This window comes from Orcinus orca, chromosome 2 (assembly GCF_937001465.1).
Source record: "Orcinus orca chromosome 2, mOrcOrc1.1, whole genome shotgun sequence".
Classification (NCBI taxonomy): domain Eukaryota; kingdom Metazoa; phylum Chordata; class Mammalia; order Artiodactyla; family Delphinidae; genus Orcinus; species Orcinus orca.
In genome coordinates, this window is record NC_064560.1 from 175,001,050 (window position 1) to 175,022,963 (window position 21,914).

Genomic DNA, 21,914 nt, shown 5'->3' on the forward strand with positions numbered 1-21,914 from the left:
GAAAAAGAATTCAGAATAATGATAGTGAAGATGATCCAGGACCTTGGAAAAAGAATGGAGGCAAAGATGGAGAAGTTGCAAGAAATGTTTAACAAAGATCTAGAAGAATTAAAGAACAAACAGAGATGAACAATACCATAACTGAAATGAAAACTACACTAGAAGGAATCAATAGCAGAATAACTGAGGCAGAAGAACGGATAGGTGACCTGGAAGACAGAATGGTGGAATTCACTGCTGCGGAACGGAATAAAGAAAAAAGAATGAAAAGAAATGAAGACAGGCTAAGAGACCTCTGGGACAACATTAAACACAACAACATTCACATTATAGGGGTCCCAGAAGGAGAAGAGAGAGAGAAAGGAGCCGAGAAAATATTTAAAGAGATTATAGTAGAAAACTTCCCTAACATGGGAAAGCAAATAGACACCCAAGTCCAGGAAGCACAGAGAGTCCCATACAGGATAAACCCAAGGAGAAACACGCCGAGACACATAGTAATCAAATTGGTAAAAATTAAAGACACAGAAAAATTATTGAAAGCAGCAAGGGAAAAACGACAAATAACATACAAGGGAGCTCCCATAAGGTTAACAGCTGATTTCTCAGCAGAAACTCTACAAGCCAGAAGGGAGTGGCATGATATACTTAAAGTGATGAAAGAGAAGAACCTTTCACAACCAACAACCAAGATTACTCTACCCAGCAAGGATCTCATTCAGATTCGACAGAGGAATCAAAAGCTTTACAGACAAGCAAAACCTAAGAGAATTCACCACCACCAAACCAGCTCTACAGCAAATGCTAAAGGAACTTCTCTAAGTGGGAAACACAAGAGAAGAAAAGGACCTACAAAAACAAACCCAAAACAGTTAAGAAAATGGTAATAAGAACATACATATCAATAATTACCTTAAACGTGGATGGATTAAATGCTCCAACCAAAGACACAGGCTTGCTGAATGGATACAAAAACAAGACCCATATATATGCTGTCTACAAGAGACCCACTTCCAACCTAGGGACACATACAGACTGAAAGTGAGGGGATGGAAAAAGATATTGCATGCAAATGGAAATCAAAAGAAAGCTGGAGCAGCAATTCTCATATCAGATAAAATAGACTTTAAAATAAAGAATGTTCCAAGAGACAAGGAAGGACACTACATAATGATCAAGGGATCAATCCAAGAAGAAGATATAACAATTATAAATATATATACACCCAACATAGGAGAACCTCAATACATAAGGCAACTGCTAACAGCTCTAAAAGAGGAAATCGACAGTAACACAGTAATAGTGGGGGATTTTAACACCTCACTGACACCAATGGCCAGATCATCCAAACAGAAAATTAATAAGGAAACACAAGTTTTAAGTGACACAATAGACCAGATAGATTTAATTGATATTTGTAGGACATTCCATCCAAAAACAGCAGATTACACTTTCTTCTCAAGTTCACACGGAACATTCTCCAGGATAGATCATATCTTGGGTCACAAATCAAGCCTCAGTAAATTTAAGAAAATTGAAATCATATCAAGCAGCTTTTCTGACCACAACGCTGTGAGATTAGAAATCAATTACAGGGAAAAAAACGTAAAAAACACAAAAACACATGGAGGCTAACCAGTACGTTACTAAATAACCAAGAGATCACTGAAGAAATCAAAGAGGAAATCAAAAAATACCTAGAGACAAATGACAATGAAAACACAGTGATCCAAAACCTATGGGATGCAGCAAAAGCAGTTCTAAGAGGGACGTTTATAGCTATACAAGCCTACCTCAAGAAACAAGAAAAATCTCAAATAAACAATCTAACGTTACACCTAAAGGAACTAGAGAAAGAAGAGCAAACAAAACCCAAAGTTAGCAGAAGGAAAGAAATCATAAAGATCGGAGCAGAAGTAAATGAAATAGAAACAATAGCAAAGATCAATAAAAGTAAAAGCTGGTTCTTTAAGAAAATGAACAAAAGTGATAAACCATTAGCCAGACTCATCAAGAAAAACAGGGAGAGGACTCAAATCAATAAAATTACAAATGAAAAAGGAGAAATTACAACAGACACTGCAGAAATACAAAGCATCCTAAGAGGCTACTACAAGCAACTCTATGCCAAAAAATGGACAACCTGGAAGAAATGGACAAATTCTTAGAAAGGTATAACCTTCCAAGACTGAACCAGGAAGAATTAGAAAATATGAACAGACCAATCACAGGTAATGAAATTGAAACTGTGATTAAAAATCTTCCAACAAACAAAAGTCCAGGACCAGATGGCTTCACAGGTGAATTCTATCAAACGTTTAGAGAAGGGCTAACACCCATCCTTATCAAACTCTTCCAGAAAATTGCAGAGGAAGGAAAACTCCCAAACTCATTCTATGAGGCCACCATCACCCTGATACCAAAACCAGAGATACTACAAAAAAAATTGCAGACCAATATCACTGATGAGTATAGATGCAAAAATCCTCGACAACATACTAGCAAACAGAATCCAACAACACATTAAAAGGCTCATACACCATGATCAAGTGGGATTTATCCCAGGGATGCAAGAATTCTTCAATATATGCAAATCAATCAATGTGATACACCATATTAACAAATTGAAGAATAAAAACCATATGATCATCTCAGTAGATGCAGAAAAGCTTTTGACAAAATTCAACACCCATTTATGGTAAAAAACTCTCCAGAAAGTGGGCATAGAAGGAAACTACCTCAACATAATAAGGACCATATATGACAAACCCACAGCAAACATAATTCTCAATGGTGAAAAACTGAAGGCATTTCCTCTAAGATCAGGAACAAGACAAGGATGTCCACTCTCACCACTGTTATTCAACATAGTTTTGGAAGTCCTAACCACAGCAATCAGGGAAGAAAAAGAAATAAAAGGAATACAAATTGGAAAAGAAGAAGTAAAACTGTCACTGTTTGCAGATGACATGATACTATACATAGAGAATCCTAAAGATGCCACCAGAAAACTACTAGAGCTAACCAATGAATTTGGTAAAGTTGCATGATACAAAATTAATGCCCAGAAATCTCTTGCATTCCTATACATACTGAAGGAGAAGTTAAGGAAACACTCGCATTTACCATTGCAACAAAGAGAATAAAATACCTAGGAATAAATCTACCTGGGGAGACAAAAGGCCTGTATGCAGAAAGCTATAAGGCCCTGATGAAAGAAATTAAAGGTGATACCAACAGATGCCAAGATATACCATGTTCTTGGATTGGAAGAATCAATATTGTGAAAATGACTCTACTACGCAAAGCAATCTACAGATTCAATGCAATCCCTTTCAAATTACCAATGGCATTTTTTACAGAACTAGAACAAAAAAATCTTAAAATTTGTATGGAGACACAAAAGACCCCGAATAGCCAAAGCAGTCTTGAGGGGAAAAAACGGAGCTGGAGGAATCAGACTCCCTGACTTCAGACTATATGACAGAGCTACAGTAATCAAGACAATATGCTACTGGCACAAAAACAGAAATATAGATCAATGGAACAGGATAGAAAGCCCAGAGATAAACCCACGCACCTATGGTCAACTAATCTATGACAAAGGAGGCAAGGATATACAATGGAGAAAAGACAGTCTCTTCAATAAGTGGTGCTGGGAAAACTGGACAGCTACCTGTAAAAGAATGAAATTAGAACAGTCCCTAACACCATACACAAAAATAAACTCAAAATGGATTAGAGACCTAAATGTAAGACCGGGCACTATACAACTCTTAGAGGAAAACTAGGAAGAACACTCTTTGACATAAATCACAGCAAGATCTTTTTTAATACACCTCCTAGAGTAATGGGAATAAAAACAAAAATAAACAAATGGGACCTAATGAAACTTAAAAGCTTTTGCACAGCAAAGGAAACCATAAGCAAGACGAAAAGACAACCTTCAGAATGGGAGAAAATGTTTGCAAATGAATCATCGGACAAAGGATTAATCTCCAAAATATATAAACAGCTCATGCAGCTCAGTATTAAGAAAACAAACAACCCAGTCCAAAAATGGGCAGAAGACCTAAATAGACATTTAACCAAAGAAGACATACAGATGGCCAAGGGGCAGATGAAAAGATGCTCAACATCACTAATTATTAGAGAAATGCAAATCAAAACTACCATGAGATACCACCTCACACCAGTTAGAATGGGCATCATCAGAAAATCTACAAACAACAAATGCTGGAGAGGGTGTGGAGAAAAGGGAACCCTCTTACACTGTTGGTGGGAATGTAAATTGATATAGCCACTATGGAGAACAGTATGGAGGTTCCTTAAAAAACTAAAAATAGAATTACCATATGACCCAGCAATCCCACTACTGGGCATATACCCAGAGAAAACCATAATTAAGAAAGACACTTGTGCCCCAATGTTCACTGAAGCACTGTTTACAATAGCCAGGTCACGGAAGCAGCCTAAATGCCCATCGACAGACGAATGGATAAAGAAGATGTGGTACATATATACAATGGAATATTACTCCACCATAAAAAGGAACAAAATTGGGTCATTTGTAGAGACGTGGATGCATCTAGAGACTATCATACAGAGTGAAGTAAATCAGAAAGAGAAAGACAAATATCGTATATTAACACATATATGTGGAACCTAGAAAATGGTACAGGTGAACCAGTTTGCAGAGCAGAAATAGAGACACAGATGTAGAGAACAAACATATGGACACCAAGCAGGGAAAGCGACGGGTGGTTGGGGTGGTGGTGTGATGAATCGGGTGATTGCAATTGACATGTATACACTGATGTGCATAAAATGGATGACTAATAGGGAAAAAAAAAAGTCCTGACCACAGCAGTCAGACAAGAAAAATAAATAAAAGGCATCCAAATTTAGAAGGGAATGGGCCTTCACTGGTGGCACAGTGGTTAAGAATCCTCCTGCCATTGCAGGGGACACAGGTTCAATCCGTGGTTCGGGAAGATCCCACATGCCACGAAGCAACTAAGCCCGTGCACCACAACTACTGAGCCTGTGCTCTAGAACCTGTGAGCCACAACTCCTGAGCACATGTGCCACAACTGCTGAAGCCCATGCACCTAGAACCCATGCTCTGCAACAAGAGAAACCACCACGATGAGAAGCCTGCACACCACAACGAAGAGTAGCCCCCGCTCCCCACAACTAGAGAAATCCCACGGGGAGCAACGAAGACCCAACGTAGCCATAAATAAATTAAATAAATAAATGAGGAAATTGTTCATGTTCAGAGCAATTAAAAAAAAATAAATACAATAAAATATAATTGCATCAAACAGAATAGGAATAAACTTAACCAAGGATGTGAAAGACCTATACTCTGAACACTATAAAACACTGTTGAAGGAAATTGAAGATGATACAAAGAGATGGAAAGATATCCAGTGCTCTTGGATTGGAAGAATTAATATTGTTAAAATGGCCATACTACCCAGAGCAATCTACAGATTTAATGCAATCACTATCAAAATACCCATGACATTTTTCACAGAACTAATGAATTAAATAATCCTAAAATTTGTATTGAAGCATAAAAGACCCTGAATTGCTGAAGCAATCTTGAGAAAAAAGAACAAAGTTGGAGGTATCACGCTCCCGGACTTCAGACTGTACTATAAAGCTACAATAATCAAAACAACATGGTACTGGCACTAAAACAGACACACAGATCGATGGAACAGAATAGAGAGCCCAGAAATAAACCCACACACCATGGTCAATTAATCTACAACAATGGAGGCAAGAATATACAGTGGAGAAAACACAGTCTGTTCAATAAGTGGCGCTGGGAAAACTGGACAGCTACATGTAAAACAATGAGATTACATTTCCTCACACCATATACAAAAATAAACTCAAAATTAAAGACCTAAATGTAAGACTAGAAACCATAAAACTCCTATAAGAGAACATAGGCAGAGTACTCTTTGACATAAATCATAGTAATATTTTTTGGATCTGTCCCTAAGGTTAAAGAAATAAATGCAAAAATAAACAAGTGGGACCTAATTAAACTTAAAAACTTTTTGCACAGCAAAAGAATCATTTACCAAACAGAAAGACAACCTACTGAATAGGAGAAAATATTTGCAAATCTTATGACCAACAAGGGGTTAATATCCAAAATATATAATCAGTTCATACAACTCAACATGAAAAAAAAAAAAAACCCAGTGGAAAAATGGGCAGAAGACCTAAATAGACATTTTTGCAAAGAAGACATATAGATGGTCAACAGGCACATGAAAAGATGCTAAACACTGCTAATTATTAGAGAAATACAAATCAAAATAACAAAGAGATATCACCTCACACCTGTCAAAATGGCTATCATCAAAAAGTAATGGGGCTTCCCTGGTGGCGCAGTGGTTGAGAGTCCGCCTGCCGATGCAGGGGACGTGGCTTCGTGACCCGGTCCGGGAAGACCCCACATGCTGCAGAGTGGCTGGGCCCGTGAGCCATGGCCGCTGAGCCTGCGCATCCGGAGCCTGTGCTCTGCGACGGGAGAGGCCACAACAGTGAGAGGCCCACGTACAGAAAAAAAAAAAAAAAAAAAAAAAAAGTAACGAATGTTGGCAAGGATGTGGAGAAAAGGGAACCCTCATATACTGTTCTTGGGAATGTAAATTGGTGCAACCACTGTGTAAAACAGTATGGAGGCTCCTCAGAAATCTAAAAATAGAAATACTGTATGATCCAGCAATTCCACTCCTGGGTGTATATCCATAAAAAACAGAAACACTAATGTGAAAAGATACAGGCAGCCCAGCATTCATAGCAGCACTATTTACAGTAGTCAAGATATGGAAACAACCAAAGGTTTCATCAACAGATGAAAGGATAAAGAAGTTGTGGTGTGTGTATTTATTCACATGTATAAATATATTTGTATACATATATAGTTATTTATAAATATATATATTTCAATATATATATTGTTCAGCACAGGGAATTATAGCCATTATTTTGTAATAACTTTTAATAGAGTATAATATATAAAAATACTGAATCACGGTGCTATACACCTGAAACAAATATAATATTATAAATCAACTATACTTCAATTTTAAAAAAAGAATTGAATGAAGCCCTATACAAAGTGAAAAAAAAATTATGTGCTTCAAAAGTCACCATCAAGAAAGTGAAAAGAGCCCACAGAATGGCAGTAAATATTTGCAAATCAGGTATCTGGCAGAGGACATATATTCAGAATATGTATGGATCTCTTCCAGCTCAACAATAGAAAGACAGATAACCCAGGTTTTAAAATGAACAACGAATTTGAATAGATATTTCTCCAAAGAAGACTTACAAATGGCCAATAAGCACATGAAAAGATGCATCATTAGTCATTAGAGAAATGCAAATCAAAACCGTGATAAGATACCACTTCACACCCAATCAAAAGACAGGTAATAACAAGTGTTGGTAATAACAAGTGTTGGTGAGGATGCAGAGAATTTTGAGAAATTTGGCAATTTCTCAAACAGGTAAACAGAGTTACCAAATGACCCAGCAGTTCTCCTAAGTATAAATCCAGGAGAAACAAGAACATGTCTATAGAAAAGCTGTACGTGAATGTTCATAGCAGCATTACTCAGTAGCCAAAATGTAGAAACAACCTAAATGTCTATCAGATCATGAATGGATAAGCAGGGGCTTCCCTGGTGGCACAGTGGTTAAGAATCTGCCTGCCAATGCAGGGACACGGTTTCGAGCCCTGGTCCGGGAAGATCCCACATGCTGCACAGCAGCTAAGCCCATGTGCCACAACTACTGAGCCTGCGCTCTAGAGCCCGCGAGCCACAACTACTGAGCCCGCATGCCACAACTACTGAAGCCTGCGTGCCTAGAGCCCATGCTCCACCACAAGAGAAGCCACCACAATGAGAAGCCCGCACACCTCAACGAAGAGTAGCCCCTGGTCGCCGCAACTAGAGAAAGCCAGCACACAGCAATGAAGACCCAACACAGCCAAAAATAAATAAATAAATTAATTAAAAAAAAAAAAAAGAATGGTAGGCAGAATGTGATGTGTACATACAATAGAATATTATTCAGCCGTAAAAATGAAGGAAGTACTGGTACATGCTTACAACATGGATGAACCTTGAAAATGTCATGCTAAGTGAGTAAAGGACTATATATTGTAGATTCTGTTTATGTGCAATGTCCAGAATAGACAAGTCCATAGAGACAGGAAGGAGATCAGTGGGTCCCCCGGACTAGAGCTGGGGGGAGGAGGAAGGAGGAGTGACTGCCAGTAGTCATAGGGTTTCTTTTTGGAGTAAAGAAGATGTTCTAGAAGTAGGTTTTGTGGTGATGGTTACACTAAAGACCACTGACATATACACTTTAAATGGGTGAATTTTATTAGTGTGTGAAATATATCTCAAACCTTAAAAAGTTGATAGTTGATATCTGAAGAGTTAGAAAAAAAAAAAACAGAACAAAAAGCCTTCAGTGTGTAAGCAGTCAAATTGTATTTACTTCTTAGGTAGCCAAATTCTTTAATAAATACTTATAAATACAGTAAATAGTTACCTATTCCTATTCATTAATTCAACAAATAATTGACTGCCTTTTTTGTGCTAGGTGTGCTATCAGGTGCTAGGTAGAAAGATGCCTCGCCTCAGCTTTGCCTCTACTTCTTCAGGCTTCCAAGTAAGGTGGTACGCCTGGGGGACAGCAGCTGTCTCTGTGCCTGGCCTCACTTGCATTTTCCCCCGTTTGGAAAGGTGTCGGGTATTTCTGATGCCTCAGTCAGCACAGAGCAAGGAGGACCTTGACTATAGTTTCAGAGCCTTAAGCTTCACCTCATGCTCCAAATCCAAGACAGAGCAGCTGAGAATGGAGCTAGCTGTGCCACCAATTGCTTCTCTCCCATTGTTAATCCCTTTAATTCTGCCGTCCGCAGGCACCCCTCCCTTCACACTGTCCTGTTGCCCACTTGTGATATGACTGAACAAGTGGTTTTGGCTTTGAAAGGTGATTCTTAGAGACACCTCAAGTGACCCAGTCCCTGGCTTGTGGGGATGCTCTTGATGCTCATTACCATGGGGCACCAGAGATCTGTGGGCTAATAACACTTTCAAGGTAGCTGCTGCTGACTCCCCTGAGATCCCGGCCTCGCTGCCAGGGTCATTAGAGGGGGCAGCATTTCAGTGCTAAGGGCAAACGGTGAGAAGCCGCCAGTCTCTTTTGGTTCTTACAGAAGGGTTTATGCTCTGGCACTTGAGTTATCAAATCGCTTTAAAGCATGGGACAACTAGCTTAGTGATGATTTTATACGTGTGTGTGTGTGTGTGTGTGTGTGTGTGTGTGTGTGTGTGTGTGTGTGTTATACGCTGTATTTCTGCTTTGCTGTGTCATTCCCTGGTCAAGGCGTTATAGTTTATTTTAAAATTTGTCTATCTCTTTCACAAACCTTGAGTTTTATGGCCAAAAGGAAAAAAAAAAAGTGAGCCACTTTTCAGTCTATGTGTACTTTTTTCACGGAGCCCTAGACTTAAACTAATTCTAATTTCTCTCTCCCCCCAAATTGATGAATTTATCAGTATCCTAAAACGCTCATTACATTTACAAAAGAATGCTTCCTGGTGGCATGTGGATGGAGAAATCCAGCTGGGTTTGGGGGGTGAAAGCTCGTGTTGGCCCTTAGCCTGCCATAACTGTCCTGCCTGCCTCTCTAACCACCACCCTCAAGCTCCTGGTGCCTGCAGAGCATAAGAAAAGCTTCTTCTCCCCTGCTGGGCTCTCCCCTCATTGCTATAGGAGGGGAGTAGCAGGAAATGGAATCTGCCCTGGTCATGGGATTTTTTTGAAAGAAACAAAGCATGATCTGATGAAGAGCAGGTTAATCCTGCTATTTCATTTCCCTTTCAGAAAGGGTGGGGGCAGGATTGTGATATGAAGTATTTGGTTTCACATCTGTTCCAGGAATTATCCTCGGCATAAATCCACTTTTCTTTCAAGCATCCCAGGGAGCTCCTCCTCCCGGGGCATGCTCCCTGCCCCCACAGTTTATTTCATGGCCACAGAGCAGCTGACAGACTCCCCGAGAAATCATCCTGTCATTGCTATAGGAGGAGTCTTGGAAGTCAGAATTTCTGTGTGTCAGTGATATCAATTTTGTGCCCTGCTCTCCATGAAGGGTTTAGGGTAAAACCTAAACCCAGCAGTGTGGTATAATGGAAAGAGGACCCAATTTAAAAATCAAAGGAACTGGCTCTCATCTCCCCTTGGCTACTATTTGTGTGATCTCGGGCAAGTCACCAAACCTCTTCAGGCTCAAAGCCCTCATCTGTGAAATTAACATCTTGGCACTTTGAGAAATGAAGTTCAACTCGAAAATGATACAAATCTGTAATCTGTTACATGTTATGTTTATCAACCTCAGTTTAAAGTAACTTTTCAACTTTCAAATCTTATGGGAAAATGAAAAATAATTTCATATGTGGCAAGGTGACTTCTAGTTTTAAAACCTGAACTTAAGGGCCAACCAAAGCAATTATTCAAACAAACACAGGCTTGTAACTAGAGTTTTTTAAAAGTTTTCTGGAACTTCTGTTTTCTGTTTCCATCTTTGAGATGTTTAGCATTCTCATGTGGCCTTCGAGTGTATGGTAGGAATTTTCTATGAATAATTATGTTCCACACACTATTAGGTGCACATAAGGAATAACAAACTAAGTGAAACACAAGATCCCCAACCTTAATTCAGAGAATAAACATATATAAAAGGAAAAACAGAATTTCAGATTTCAGAGTGAAGCAAAAGACAAATTCATATTTTGACAAATGTTAGTATATGCAGATGGTCCCCAGCTTACAATGGTTCAGCTTATAGTTTTTTGCCTTTATGATGGTGTGAAAGCAATATGCATTCAGTAGAAACCATACTCTGAATTTTGAATTGTGCTCCTTTCCTGGCCTAGTGATTTGCATTACAATCCTCTCTCATGATGCTGGGCAGGGAACACAGCCCCCAGTCAGCCACGTGATCATAGGGGTCAACAAGCAATACACTTCCAACCATTCTCTACCCAGACAACCAGTCTGTTTTTCACTGTCAGTAAAGTAGTCAACAAATTACATGAGATATTCAACACTTTATTATAAAACAGGCTTTGTATTCGTTGATTTTGCCCAACTGCAGGCTAGTGTAAGTGTTCTGAGCATGTTTAAGGTAGGCTGGGCTAAGCTATGATGTTTGGTAGGTTAGGTGTATTACGGCAGCAATGTAAATAAAACACACAGTTCAAGGAACAACTGGACCAAGGGTCAGACGGGAGATATATGGGGGGAAAAAATGAGAAAATAAGATCCGGCAAAGGCAGTACTTTTAGTAACATGAAAAAGTAGTGACTTCACCTGGTATAAAATTATTCACCTGAGGCTGAAATTAAGTTCTGACTAAGATCAACCATAGCTGGACAATACTAACATCATTAAAAAGTATGGCTAATAATAAACCTTGTAAGGAATGAATAAGGATGGTTTACTTAATCACTCAATTTGGAGAAAAATCCACATCTTTAAAGTGTTAACCTTTAATAATATTGAGTTTTTGGTAAGGTTACCTTTCCTCTTTCTCACCTCTCTGAAAAATCCTTCTTAGTCACTCTTTTAAAGCTCTTCATCCTTTGCTTACTTGTGAATTTTCCTTCTCTAGAATCCTGCCTTTGAGAAAGGTTTATTGCAGGGCCAAGCAAGGAGAATGGGTGGCTCATGCTCAAAACTCCTAACAGTTTTTGGGGAAAAGTTTTTATAGGCAAAATTTGGGGTGAGAACTGCAGGGTGTGTGACTTTCTTCTGATTGGTTGGTAGTGAGGTAGGAGGGCGGTGCTCCAGGAATCTTGTGCTCAGCCTGAAGTTACCATCCCCCACCTGGGTGGGGGCCCTAGTTCTTTCCAGTAGTTTCAACTGACCTCCATATTTGACAGTTCCAAACCTGTACCTCCAGCCAGGGCTGTCATGTATGGCTTCACAGATTGGTTGTGCACTGCACAATTCTGGAAATAACATATACATAAAACAGGTACGTAGCAGCCCTTCTCTACCCAAACTTCTCCCTGGAGCCACCTCTAGACATCTCTCCTGAATCTCTCACAGTCATGTCAAACCCAGCACGTCCAAAACTGTGCTTGTCATCCTCTCAGACACACTCCCCTTATGGTCCCTCCCTGTTCACCTTCAATAAAGTAAAGCCAGAAACCTAAGAATCATTCTAGCTACTCCCCTCACCCCACATATCCCATTGGTTATCAATTATTATATTTTTCCCTTTAAACACTTCTCAGATCTTATGTCTAATCTCATTCATTTCCTCTGACTTAATTCAGACACATACCACTTTTTGTTTGAATTACTATAGTGTTTTCCATACAGATCTTTTTGCCCTCGGCCTCATTCTGATTTTATCCTCCACACTGCTAGTAGTGGTCTTTTAGAAACAGTTATAATTATGATACTTCCCCACTAAAAAGTTTTCAAAAGCTTTCCTTAAAGTACAAATTCTTCAGTGGGTAACCAGAGCCCTTCATGGCCTACTCCCTTCTCTACCCACATTTTCCACTACTCCCCCAACACGTACCTTTAAATTCCAGTCATTCTAAACTACTTGCTACACTACCTCACACTTCCGTGCCATTGCACAAGATGTTTCCTCTTTGTAGAAGTCCCACCTCCCCTTGGCTAACTCCGGCCATGCTTCCATTTCCAGATCTTGTCATCTCTTCCAAAGTCCTTCACCGACCACAGTACCCACTTCCCCCTCTTACCATTAACTCCTGTAAAACCCTTTGCCTTCCTCTGTAACAGAATTTTCTAAAATACATTATTATATTTCATTTGTTGACCTCTACCACCAGGTTATAAACTCCCAGAAGGATTAGGAATTATGTCATTCACCTCTATATCACCAGTGCTTTTCATAGTGCTGGGCATTTAATAGGTATTCAGTAAGTGAATGTGGGATAAAAGATCAGTTTCTATTGCTGTTATAAGATTTAACGTTCACTAAATAAGTCTCTGGACAATGTTAGATTAACTGTGCAGTGTTCACATCCTGTAAATTTGGGGTATTTTGATAACTATGTCTATGCTTCTTTCTCTTCCTTGGACTTCTGAGAGGAAGAGAAGAAACTTCATGAAACTTCATGCCATTTTTGTAATCAGCTTTTTCCTGGTGTTCAAGGGCTGTGTTCTTTGATTCACCCAGAAACCCATGTGGGGAAAAGAAGAGGCATATAATAGAGTACCTATCTTTAATAAGCTTAAGATGTTAAATCCACTACTTGTTGACTTTAAAAAGATAAGGAGATATAAATACAAATCTTCCAGAATTGACTCAGTAGCAAACTACTAGGGTGTATGTGCCCATACCTTATGAATTGATCATTTTCAGAATGTAGCTATTTGCTTATAATTACTTTTCATTCACCTATCACAGCCCCTAAAGGGGGAAAAAATGTAAAATAAAGTATCAGTTAACTGTAATTTTTATTATTTTTTAAAAAATGTTTTTACCCATAACTTCAAGGAAGAAAGATGCAAATAGCAAACATATCAGGTGACATGGTACAATAGGAAAAAATCCTGGACTTGGATTCTATTACCATACTTGCCACTTAGGAACTGTGCAACCTTGAACAAGTTAGTTAACTTCTGCAGGCTCAGTATAGTCATTTGTAAAGTGGAAACACATTCATTTAGAAGGTTTTTTTTAATGCCTACTATGTGTCAGGTGCTTTGCTTGGCACCTGAATTAAAATACTGTAGCTGCTATGTCTTCTTCATGGAGTTGCTGTGAAAACTAGATGAGATATTGCATGTGAAAATGTTGTTGTTGGTGGTGGTGGTGGTGGTTTTTCTATCAAGCAACACCTAGAACAGTTTCAATCTTCAGTCATCAAAGACATAATTTGGGGCAGAAAAGTACACTGATTCATTTGCAGCAAGGTATGAAGCAAAGAAAAATTGGGCCTTAACCCCAATTAACAAAGAAGTTCAAGTAGCCTCAATATTCTTTGCCCAAGCATTCCAGCTAAGACAGGTTTTTCTTTGTTGGTACATGAGGTTATAGGTAATATTCGTTATCTATTACTGCATAACAAATTTTACCCAAAACTTATGGCTTCAAACAACAAACATTTGTTATCTCACAATTTCTATGAGTCAGGCATTCTAGCTTAGCTGGAGACCTCTGGCTTAAGGTCTCACATGAGGGTGTATCAGGCTGTCAGCTGGGAGCTGTGATCTCATCTGAAGGCCCAACTGGGGGATCTGCTTCCAAGCTCACTCATATGGTTATTGGCAGGCCTCTTTCCACTCAGTCCTCTCCAAAGGGCCTCTGTATGAACTGAGATATGCCCCCTACCACAGGTTCATATGTGAAATTTTAACCCCCCAGTACTTCAGAATGTGACTATATTTGGAGATAGAACCTTTAAAGGGGTGATTAAGTTAAAAGGAGGCTGTTATGGTGAGCCCTAATCCAGTCTGACTGGTGTCCTTAGAAGAAGAGGAAATTTGGACACACAGAGAGGCATCAGGGATTCACTCAGAGGAAAGACCCTGTGAGGACACAAGAAGATGGGCATCTGCAAGCCAGATGCAAGGGGAGGGGCCTCAGAAGAAACCAAACCTGCCTACACTTTGATCTTGGACTTCCAGCCTCCTGAACTGTGAGAAAATAAATTTCTGTTGTTTAAGCCAACCATTCTGTGGTATTTTCTTATGCAGCCTGGGCAAACTAATACAGCTGACTCACAACATGGCAGCTGGCCTCCCCTGAACAAGCAATACATGAGAGAATGAGAGAGCACCCAAGGCAAAAGCCACAGTCTTTGTACAATTTAACCTTGGAAGTGACATCCCATAACTTTTGCTGTATTCTCTGTAAGAAGAGAGTCAGTAAGTCTGGTCTATACTCAGGGTGGGGAGATTACATAAGGGCATGAGTATCAGGAGGCAGGAATCACAGACCATCTTAAAGGCTGCCTACCACACTAGTTTTTTTTTCAATAAAGTAAAAATAAAAAATTAAGAGATGGACACATTGGCAGTTTTTACATGGTAAAGTAGGTTCAACTTCATCAAATACATGAGCACTCTGACTGATACAATCTGTAGGCCATACTACTATTCTGTGAAGCTAAGGTTCTCATCTGGCAGCTAGAAATTTTTGACATTTAGGACAAGTTTTTCTGGGAGTGAAAAACGGCATTTTATGGACTAGATTGAAGAGAAATGGTACAATGGAGCCTTAAGTCTATGTCTAATACAGTGATTCTCAACCAGCGGTGCATACCAAGAGGGAAAAGAGGAGGGGAGTTACCATAAGTTTTAAAAAAAAGCGTAGTCAAACTGTAATATAATTATGTATGGAGAGTGATAAGAAATTTACAGCTTTCATAAAACAAACTGCAGAAAGTAAAGTGGAACAAAATCTCCATCTGGCTGATGGAGCATAAGTCATAAAAGGTCGAGAAACTACTCTCATCATTCTTTTATTGTTAATAGACAAAAAGAGGGATACAAGACAGTAGCTTAGACATGGGCATGCAATGAACCATAATACCCAGAGAGATGATACACTTTAGAAAATCCAGTGAAAAGTAATAAAAATGATTAGTGGGCCGTATGGATTAGTTTAGAAGATAAATGTAAAGTAACAGACATACTCAGGAGCCTTTCGAGAACTAATAGGAAGATCTTTACAAGAGAAGGATAGATGATAGTTAACCTCAAGCTTTATTTCAAAGGATCCAGAGGACATCTGCTTTGTGGTGATAGTGATTGACATCTGATTCCTCAGAAAGTACACTGAGCTGCCAATAGCTTTAGCCTCTAAATTTAGTAGCGCTGTCAGCTTGATTGTCTCGTGTTTGTCTAACCATCAGAGTCTATGTGGCAAAGCTGTCATTATTCCCACCTAAGGTCAAACTTCTTTTCACCTACAGCCCTCTTTTTGGTCTCTAAAATGATGCTAACGTGAGGTTAAACTCTCCCTTTCAGAGCACTCTAAGAGCTATCACTTGTAATAACATCTCCACATATTAAGGTCCAATAATTTGGCTCCTGCTTTGCTGGAACTCCCCCTTGGGTGGCCCTTTGTTTTAAGAGAGGAAGAAGCTGTTTCCTGTTATCTCCTGGTTGTACGATAACAAGATGACAGACAGGTTCTAGGGTCCATTTCAGTTTTCCTTACAAAAAGGTGTGGAATTAGAGGGTGAGACACGGGAGGATCTCACAAGATGACCCACGCTAAAAAGGTGCCTTGGAATTTGAATAATATTTTTATGGATTACCTAAAGAGTTCTCCTGAAGTAAATGTTTATGTTGGTATGGAACAATTTTTGAAATATATTGTCAAGTGAAAGATTTTGTTTTTAATTCCACTGTAGATTATGCTCCCATCCGTGTAAAAAGGGGAGAAGGAATATATGTTTATCGTATGTCTGCTTGTATGTGCAAAGACTATTCTGAGACGGATACAGATACACACAGCAGTAACATAGCAAAGAGTCTAGGGTAGAAGAGACACTTTTAACTCTACACCCGTCTGTGTTGTTTGATTTTCTTTTTTTTTTAATTTGTGCAGAGATTACTTTTTTTTTTTTTTGGTTGCGCCAGGTCTTAGTTGCAGCAGGCGGGTTCCTTAGTTGCGGCTTGCCGGCTACTTAGCTGGGGCATGCGAACTCTTAGTTGTGGCATGCCTGTGGGATATAGTTCCCTGGCCAGGGATGGAACCCGGGCCCACTGCATTGGGAGCCTAGAGTCTTAACCACTGTGCCACCAGGGAAGTCCCCCAGATTACTTTTTTTTTTTTTTTTTTTTGCGCGGTACGCGGGCCTCTCACTGTTGTGGCCTCTCCCGTTGTGGAGCACAGGCTCCGGACGCACAAGCTCAGCGGCCATGGCTCACAGGCCCAGCCGCTCCGCGGCATGTGGGATCTTCCCGAACCGGGGCACGAACCCGTGTCCCCTGCATCGGCAGGCGGACTCTCAACCACTGCGCCACCAGGGAAGCCCCAGATTACTTTTTAAAAATACAAATAGGAACAGTTTTTTAAGTGTGGTCAGATCTTTCTTTCTCTCCGTCCCTCTCTGCCTCTTCTTTCTCTCCATCTTTTTTCATCTCTCTTCATGTCTCTTCACAGCTTCATTAACCTCCCTCTTCTTTAAATGGTTTCTTCCATGTAGCAAGGTTAGATGGAGGGTAATTTGAGCAGCAGCTCCAGCCTTATTTTTTGCAGTTTAATGACCACAGGGTAAAAAGGACTCTTCTATGTTAGCATATATACATCCTAAGGAAGGGCTGTGACTGGCTTGGCTTGGATGACATGACCACCTCTTAAAGCAATTGCTGCGGGTAAGGGGATGGGACTTTGGCCAGTTCTGGGTCATCTGCCAGCTTTTGTGATGGAAAGGGTATAGGAGGAACATCTGTAGTTTGGCCGTAATCACCTGATTGGAATAGAGGAGGTAGGGTTATAGTTTTCCCAGAGGAAGTGAAAGGAGCTAAAACCATAAGCAGATGGGAAGGGACGCTAGGCAGACAAAAACAATAGATTTCCCCCTGCTTTCCACCCTTCCTAGCATCTATACGGATATAGGGTTACATAAGACAATGTATGCAATAAATATCAATACTTCATATAGTACCTGAAACAGAATAAGAGTTAGATCAATATATATTATTATTCAATATCTCCTTTTTAATTGTGAAAAAATACACATAACACAAAATTTAGCATTTTAACCATTTTTAAGTGTACAGTTCAGTGGATTAAGGACATTCACATCATTGTACAACCATCGCCACCATCCGTCTTTAGAACTTCTTTTTACCTTGCACAATTGAAACTCTGTACCCATTGAACGCTAACTCCCTGTTTCTCCTCCCCCACTCCCTGGCAACCACCATTCTGCTTTCTGTCTCTATGAATTTGTCTACTCTAGAGACTGCATGTAAGTGGAATCATACAGTATTTGTCATTTTGTGACTGGCTTGTTTAACTCAGCATAATGTCCTCAAGGATCTTTTGTGTTGCAGCATGTGTCAGAATTCCTTCCTTTCTAAAGGCTGAATAATATTCCATTGTATGTGTGTACCACATTTTGTTTATCCAGTCATCCATCGTTGGATACTTGGGTTACTTTCACCTTTCGGCTATGTGAATAATGCTCCTGTGAACATGGATGTACAAATCTCTGCTCAAGACCCTGCTTTCAGTTCTTTTGGGTATATACCAAGATGTAGAATTGCTGAATTACTTACATCAGGAAATGGTTATCATAATATGTGTAGGGAATATTTATCATCTCATATAGATACAAAATTAAAGAAATATTTTTTAAAAATTCTTTGTGATGAGAACTCTTAGGATTTACTCTCCTAACGTCTTTCATATGTAACACACAGCAGTGTTCATTGTATTATCAAGTTGTACGTTACATCCTTAGTACTTATGTATCTTGTAACTGGAAGTGTGTACCTTTTGACCACCTTCATCTAATTCCCCCTCTGGTAACCACAAATCTGATCTCTTTTTCTATGAGTTTGTTTGTTCCTGTTACACAAAATAGTGATTTGGTATTTCTTTACATTTCAAAATGACCACCTTGATAATAAGTCTAGTTATGTCACCATACAAAGGTATTACATGGTTATTTACTTTATTCCCCACACTGTACGTAGCCATATATATATATATGAATGATTAATTTGCTGGTCTCTTAAGTTCAAACACATTTTAACAACTCTGCATTTTTACTGCCCCTCCCCTCACATTTACTGTTTTTTACATCATATCATACATCTTTTTGTTTTGTGTATCCCTTAACAACTTATTGTGGCTATAGATGATTTTACTATATACGTTTGTCTTTTATCCTTCCTACTAGCTTTATACATGGCTGATTTACTGCCTTTACTGTATATTTGTCTTTACCAATGAGATTTTTCCTTTCATAATTTTCATGTTTCTAGTAGTGGCCTTTTCTTTTTCCCTTAGAGAAGTCCCTTTAACATTTCTTATAAAGCTGGCTTGGTGGTGCTGAACTCTTTGGTGGTGCTTGCTTGTAAAACTTTTGATCTCTCTATCATATCTAAACGAAAGCCTTGCCAGGTAGAGTATTCTTGGTTGTAGGTATATCATGCCACTCCCTTCTGGCCTGCAAAGTTTCTGCTGAAAAGTCAGCTGATAGTGTTATGGGAGTTCCTTTGTATGTAACTTGTTGCTTTTCCCTTGCAGCTTTTAACATTCTCTATCTTTAATTTTTGCCATTTTAATTACAGTGTGTCTTGGTGTGATCTCCTTTGGGTTGATCCTGTTGGGAGTCTCTGTGCTTCCTAGATAGTATTTTAGAAGTCGAATTTGAGATGATGGCTGAACATTAAATTCAGAAAAGTCTTCTCAAAAGCCAGGGAGAAGTGAGAGCTGGATGTAGAGTTTGGCAATCGTCCTTGTATAGCTACCTGTTAAAACTGTCAGTGGATAAATTCTCTGAAGGAAAGGATGTAAGAAAGAGCAACAAAGTGCAAAAGAGAAAAGGAGGCAGTGGAGGAGTCCAAGGAAGCAGCGTTGAGAGGAGACGCCTGGGTGTTTCAGAATCTCAGAGGACCACATAGGAGAGATCAAAAGGGTGGGAATGATTGATGAACTCAGATGCTAAGATAGATGATATTTAGTTGCCTGTGAGTAAGATTTTGTTAAATGTAGTCATTTTCATGCGAATACTGCCCTGTAGATTCCTTTACGATTTTCAGAATGTTTTCATGTGAATTATCTTCCAACAATCCAGTGGAGTACGCAAGTTATTATTCCTATACAAGAAAGAAAAGGAAGCTCAGAGAGACTGTGATTTTCCTAAAGTTTCTCCTGGCATCTCTCACTTTCCCCAGATGATCAGTCTTTGGGAAGCTGAAGGCCCTAGTTCAGAGATGCCTGAGTCTGAGGAGGCGCGAGGGGCTGGTTGTTCCCCTCTGGTGCCCAGGCAGCTTGTCATCCCAGCGCATGTGCTCTCATTCAGTGCCTCCTGGGAACAGTATCTACTGGTCTCTCAGCTTCCTGTGAACTGCTAAGGAATTTGATTGTCTAGACTCTAGAGCAGTGGTTTTTAAACTGTGGGTCATGACCTACGAGTGGGTCATCAAATCAATTTGGTGGGTCACAACCAGGCTCACGAGAGACCGTGGTGCATGCCTCTTCTCAACCCTGCCTTCAGTAACTTCACATTGCTTACTTGAACTCGGCTGTAGTGGAAATCAGCCAACAAGACAAAGTCAGGGCTTTTGTTTGCTTATTTTACCACAGAGGGCCAGTTGTTAAACAATTACTAGCATACCACTGGTCATAACCATCAATTCTTCCTCCCTCCCCCCACAATGGAACAGAATGGAATAGAAAGGAAAATACCAGGTCCATCTATCATAAAAGTAAGAATTGTTCTGTGAGACTTTAAGTCATAAAGCTATTTATTTGAGTGTTCATATGAGATGTATTTTTTACACCTATGCATTGCAGTAAAAAAAAAAAACAGCAAGTTTGAAAGTCACCGGTTTAGGGTCCCTTCATTTACTTTCCTCAGGTAGTTGAACGTCTACTGTTCTCCTGATCCTTAGGCAAAGAACTGGTATCCAGCGCCCTTTTTGAATTAATGACGCATCTACTATAGGAGGAATGAGACTGAATTTTTATCAGGCTAAAAATAATTGTTCTAGAATAGGAAAGGTCCCTCTGTACATCAGTTCTTTTGAACTCAAAGCTATATAAAAATTTGTTCTTAAACCTCACCAAAGCTTTTCTACAGTGAGCATGAATTTATCCTATAGTCAGAAAACAGTAATCATTATTAAATTCCAAAGATTAGAAGGCTGGTGAATAGAAGAAATCAGGTTAAAGTTCATAGTATTGTGTTACTCTATCCCTCTTCATTTCTAGAACTCTCTATAAAGAAATAAAATCTTTTTTAAATTTTATATTGTTACTGTATTTTTATTAATTTTACTGAAGTATAGTGATGTACAATGTTAATTTCTGCTGTACAACAAAGTGATTCAGTTATATATATTCCTTTTCATATTCTTTTCTGTTATGGTTTATCACAGGATATTGAATATAGTTCCCTGTGCTCTACAGTAGAACCTTGTTGTTTGTCCATCTTATATATACTAGTTGGCATCTACTAATCCCAAAATCCCAATCCTTTCCCCCACACTCCCCCCTCCTCCTTGGCAACCACAAGTCTGTTCTCTTATGTCTGTGAGTCTATTTCTATTTTGTAGATGTGTTCATTTGTGTCATATTTTAGATTCCACATATAAGTGATATCATATGGTATTTGTCTTTCTCTTCCTGATTTACTTCGCTTAGTGTGATAATCTCTAGGTCCATCCATGTTGTTGCAGATGGCATTATTTCATTCTTTTTATGGCTGAGTAGTATTCCATTATATATATATATATATATATATATATATATATATATATATATATATATATCACATCTTCTTTATAAATAGTGCTGCTATGAACATAGGGGTGCATGTATCTTTTCGAATTATAGTTTTGTCTCGGTATGTGCCCAGGAGTGGGATTGTTGGATCATATGGCAATTCTATTTTTAGTTTTCTGAGGAACCTCCATACTGTTCTCCATAGTGGCTGCACCAATTTACATTCCTGCCAACAGTGCAAGAGAGTTCCCTTTTCTCCACACCCTCTCCAGCATTTATTATTTGTAGGTTTTTTAAATGATAGCCATTCTGAGCAACATTAGATGGTACCTCGTTGTAGTTTTGATTTGCATAAGAAATTAATTCTTTTTAAGAAAGTAAAGAAACTTTTGATGAAATA

At 39.1% G+C, this 21,914-nt stretch overlaps 1 protein-coding gene across 16 annotated transcripts in view; it reads left to right on the plus strand.

The window, feature by feature from the left end:
- TTLL5 (tubulin tyrosine ligase like 5) overlaps positions 1-21,914 on the plus strand; it is a 309,168-nt gene that overhangs the window by 272,937 nt on the left and 14,317 nt on the right. For 13 of the 16 annotated variants that reach the window (XM_033408371.2, XM_033408251.2, XM_033408420.2 and 10 more), the window contains one exon: positions 14,571-14,728. The exons of the other annotated variants lie outside the window; for them this stretch is intronic. In XM_033408371.2, coding sequence (XP_033264262.2) covers positions 14,571-14,713 — 143 coding nt within the window. In that variant the 3' untranslated portion in view covers positions 14,714-14,728. Of the gene's footprint in view, positions 1-14,570; positions 14,729-21,914 lie in introns of those variants that run through there. 16 annotated transcript variants of the gene reach the window in all.